The sequence below is a fragment of the Alligator sinensis genome, unplaced genomic scaffold, assembly GCF_000455745.1.
Source record: "Alligator sinensis unplaced genomic scaffold, ASM45574v1 scaffold303_1, whole genome shotgun sequence".
Taxonomy (NCBI): domain Eukaryota; kingdom Metazoa; phylum Chordata; order Crocodylia; family Alligatoridae; genus Alligator; species Alligator sinensis.
In genome coordinates this window covers 635,501-640,222 of record NW_005842849.1, presented here as the reverse complement: position 1 = coordinate 640,222, position 4,722 = coordinate 635,501, and the positions used below count along the sequence as shown (strand labels likewise).

At 46.0% G+C, this 4,722-nt stretch overlaps 1 protein-coding gene across 1 annotated transcript in view; it reads right to left on the bottom strand.

The window, feature by feature from the left end:
- Positions 1 to 900: 900 nt before the first annotated feature.
- The window catches only part of STEAP1 (STEAP family member 1), a 16,152-nt gene continuing 12,330 nt past the window's right edge, over positions 901 to 4,722 (bottom strand). The window contains exons 4-5 of the mRNA XM_025191663.1: positions 4,102 to 4,266; positions 901 to 1,745 (exon numbers count right to left, since the gene is read on the bottom strand). Coding sequence (XP_025047448.1) covers positions 1,488 to 1,745; positions 4,102 to 4,266 — 423 coding nt within the window. The 3' untranslated portion in view covers positions 901 to 1,487. The remainder of the gene's footprint in view (positions 1,746 to 4,101; positions 4,267 to 4,722) is intronic.

The window sequence follows — 4,722 nt, the reverse complement described above, 5'->3', positions numbered from 1 at the left end:
TGTACAAGTAGTTTTTGAGCATTCATCTTGTAAACTGGCTCCTTAGACCAGGGGTTGCCAACCGGGGTAACACGTAGCCCTGGGGGTACTTGGCAAGGCCCCAGGGGGTATGCAGTGGCAGTACAGAGAAGTGGGGGTACTTGGGAAGTGCCGCTGCTACTGCTGCTATGCACCCGCGCACTGCTGTGCTGCTGCTGCCACTTCACATTCGGCTGCCAGGGGACCCCCCTCCCTGCTTGGTGACTGACCGCCAGGGCCCCCCCAACTCCTGCTCCACATCCAGAAGGGAGGGAATGTCCCCCCTGCTTGGCAATTGGCTGCTGGGGGGACTCCCCCTGCCTGCACCCCAGGAGGGGTATTCACCAGAAGGGGTACTCTCCTGAAAACCCCTGCCTTAGACAATATCTGTCACTGTTAGGCTTTACTAGCTAGTGTATACAGCTTTGAATTGTATATTTTCCTATGGGCAACCTCCTGTTTGTCTTGTACTATGGCAATGTGTTGTTATACCCAAGGGAAGAAATTACTGTTTTAAATTAAAATCCCTAAAACAATTCAAGAAATACAAAAGGTACTGTTACTACAGCAACATGAAGTAGTCCATTATCTATGTTACGTGTGCTAGTTCTAGTAATATATATTAGAGTAATTTTCATGATCCACATCCATGTCAAATGATTCTTTACGTAACTTCAGTTTTCATGTGCTCCTGATTTTTAGAATGCAGTGTGCACGTGTATGTTCCCATGAAACAAGTGCAACTCTTATCTGAATGGTCCCAGCAGCAGTTGGCCATCATTTATTCCTATCCCGGCCAAGGGTCCCATAGTCAAGCCAGCAGGGAAAATGAAAGTGATATATCTAAAGCTGGGTGAATAATGAAAAAGGTGTTTACTGCATAATTTATTTAAAATTATCCCAACAAGAATTATTCAACCAGAATCATTCAACCAGGCTTAGCTATCACAGAGAAAGTGAGGTTTCATTAGTTCCTCATTCAAATCTAAGTGGAAGTTTGATTTCATAATTACAAAACTGATTTTATAATTACTTTTTAAAAACCTCACCCAAAGTAGGAAAACATTTTCCAATCTTAAGTAACAGAAGCAGAGTAAAGCCATTACAATATAAGACTCGGATCTGGTTTTTTAAGATTGTTTTCTCATTTACTTTCTGTGGTCAATTTATGAGGTGGTGATTTAACATCATTTCCTCTTTGCTGAGTCAGTTTGTGGGGATGAGGAAGCTGGATTTTAAAATAACAGACTCAATAAAGAAATGAGTCAATTCCTGAATGCAAATTAAATTTAAACTTTACTCTCTCACCCATGGTCCAAATTTGAATGTGGGTTTCATACCCCACAACAGAAGTAGAAATGAAAAGTACAAAAGAAACATTTAACCAAATGGGGCAAATCCAGCATGTAAACATTTCATAGATATATGTATATCTTTTCATGGCAACAAGATAAACTTCCATATTCAGTCTACAACCTGGAAGTCATCCATGTTTTATCTGTTTCTGTGTTAACATCCCAGCCACATCTGATCTTCTGTATCCTCTTCCTAAGGCATGGCAGAAGCAGTGCACTTTTACAAAGCAAGACCACAATAGGAAGAAAAACTGCTAGCATAAATGTAGGGGGTGTATACCAGACAAATTGATTTATGTCGATCCATTTATTCCAGGCAAATACCAGAGCATGAATTGTGCATAGCATTAGGGCTAAATATCCCATGTTGGTCTGAAAAGATACAAAAACATGAGTTATTTATCTTCTTTCAATAGTAATAAAAAGGATTATTTTGCTAACTATATAGTGGGTGTGTCTACACATGCAAATACTCCTGGGTCAGTTTACCTTAGAGTAAATTACCCTAAACTGACCTGGGCAGGCATCTACACGTGAAGGGATGTGGGAGCCCTGCACCAGCCCCTGCAGCAGCCAGGTGGAGCTCTAGGCTCCCTCTGGGTGCTGGCCCAAGGGCTGGCAGGGAGCACGGGGCCAGGAGATAGCCGTCTCCTGGCATGGGCTAGGACATTGGTCCCTGCCCCTGGGAGCTGCCTGCTGCTGGGTGGGCTCTGCCACCAGAGCTGGGGCAGGAACAATGTTCCCCTGCCCTAGCAGCAGGGAGCTCCCAGCCCCTGCCCCATGATCCCAGGCCTGGGACAGGGAGATCCTCATCTCCCTGCCTGAGCTCCACAGTTGTGGGGTCAGGGCTGGGAGATCCAGGCACTCTAACTCATGGCGTTTTACACAAAACATCATGAGTGCCACTGAACCCAACAGGTGTTTGCCTGTTGGGTGGGGGGGACACAAGCCTGCTTGCTCTGGCCCTGGCGAACAGGAGAGGGAGCTCCAGCAACCTCCCAGACTGCCCCTCTCCCCAGGCCTGCCCCCCACACTGTGTGCCCTCCCCGCAACTACCCCTGTTGGGGTCTCCAGGGGACCTGGGCTGGGCTGCACGGGGGGAGGGGGACTCTGTCTCCCCCCTCCCCTGCCCCAGCTCCAGCCATGGCAAAGCTGAACTGGAGGCTGCATGCTGCCCCTGTCAAGAGGCAGGGGCAACACACTGTCAAGCCAGCTGCCCCTGTCAAGAGGGGGGTGGAAGAAGGGAGCCCATTCCTTGCCCTGCAGGTTGCATTCTAGGTATCCTGGCTGAGGTATTGGGGGAGCTGGGCTGGGTCCACGAGGCTTCCTTCCCCCACCCTCCATCCTAGCCTCTTAACAGTGGAGCATGCACCTGCTGGCTTGGGTTTGCTGTGGCTGGAGCTTGGGCAGGCGGGGGTTAGGGGAGGTGCGAACAGAGCCCCTTGCCTCATGAGCCCAGGCAGGCATCCCCCCAAGACCCCATGGCCTGGCCCCAATATGGCTGCACAGAGAAGAGGAAGGGGGTAATGGCCTGGCCCTGATCTGGCCACAGTACGGCGCAGGGAGGAGGGAGGAGGTTGCCCTAGTATCAATCTGGCTGCAGGAGGGAGGGGAAGCAGGTGTATGGCCTGGCTCCAGTCTGGCTCTGCGGGGCTTGGGAATTTGGCAGCAGGGGACGGGTGTCAGTATCATTTGCCATTGGTTCCCGACCACCAAACTTGCCAACTCACGGGGAGCCCTGTGGGCTGCATGCCATGGCTCCATGGTCTAGAGGTTGGGCACCTCTGTACTAAGGTATATAAGAATCTACATCACAGAACTGGTAAGAGAGAAACATTTCTTACTAAGTTTTCAAGTACAAGGTGCTTACTAGATCAAAATTCCAAACTTAGGTCCTCAGAGCCTGATTCAACACTTGTGTAACTGCACTAACTTCAATGGAGTCATTCTTGATTTATATAACGTAAGTGGCAGGAGAACCAGAGCCTCAGACATTAGCCTTTAACTTGAGTAAGGCAAGTACATGTGTATAATTTTAGCATCCAAAAATGGATTTGTTGCTGTAACTAAGGGTTGAAGCTGATTTTTTTTTAAATAGATTTTCTTTTCTTGAACACAGCTTTTTGAAGGGTATGGCAGGGCTAGAATTACTGAAGACTGAAGTTCCCTGTATACGTTAAGGGTGAATTTTTGCCCCTGAACTCTGGTTTCTTTGTGATGCTCAGGTATCTCAAAACAGCTAGGAAGTGGGCTCTAAGGAGCGAAGGGGCAAACAACAGACAATCCTGCTTGTATAATGGGATCCCATGTAGTACAAAATTGGCATAGCCATCTCTAGACCACGCACTCCTAATGCTACAATGCAAAGGGGCATGTTGAAATGAACAGGGATGATCTAAGGCTGTGCACACCACTGAACTTTGGTAAATGAAAAGAAACTGTTATTCTGGGTTATATCTAAACTGGTGTCCTGCAGGTGAGAGAGAGGTTTCATTTCATGATGACAATCGCTAATATCCAACAACCTTTCATGGCAACCATTTTTTTGCCATGTAAGAGAGAAAGTCAATATTTATTTGCTAAGCAATTGCCAGAGAACAATGACTAAACTTCTGGACTGATTTCTAGGAACCCCACTGCATATTGATATTTTTAATTGATGATCTTAACTGACATGCAAAATCCTACAAAGGAAGACAGATCACCCATAATGTAGATTTATTCATACCTGAATAAAATGGAACTCTCTCCAGGTCAAAGAGTGACTGATGGATGGAACTGATGTTACTGCTAGTATGGCCAGCATAGCAAGTCCCAGAATTCCTAGAGAGATATAAATCTCCATCCTCCAAACATCATGCTCAATCCAGGCATTTTCCTTGCCTTTTTTGCCCTGCCAAAGAAAATAACATTTAAGTGAGATGGACATGGGACCTGATATTCCCAAAAAATATAGGTTTTTTTCTTTACAATCATAAGGAAATAGGCCCAGAGACCTGTTTCTCCTCCTCCCCCCTTCGTTTGGTTTTCACTTCCATTTTATTGCTTTTGACCGTCTAATGGAATGTACACAAGTCTCTGAATGCAACTGTTATTACTTCTGACAACAGTTGCAGTAAACTATGCTGAACTAAATTAGTCTTGAGTTAGAAGTATTTACTGATTTCAGTCCTGCCTTGGCCCAGCAGAGACTTGTTCTGCAGCTTTCTTAACCTGACTTCACAGTAGGAGAAACTTTATTCTTTGACAAACAAAATTCCATTTATGGCTAAATACCATATCTGGCAGATTCGAACAACAAGAAATTATATTAACAAGGACTATTTTTAAAGGGCTAATTCAGCTGGCA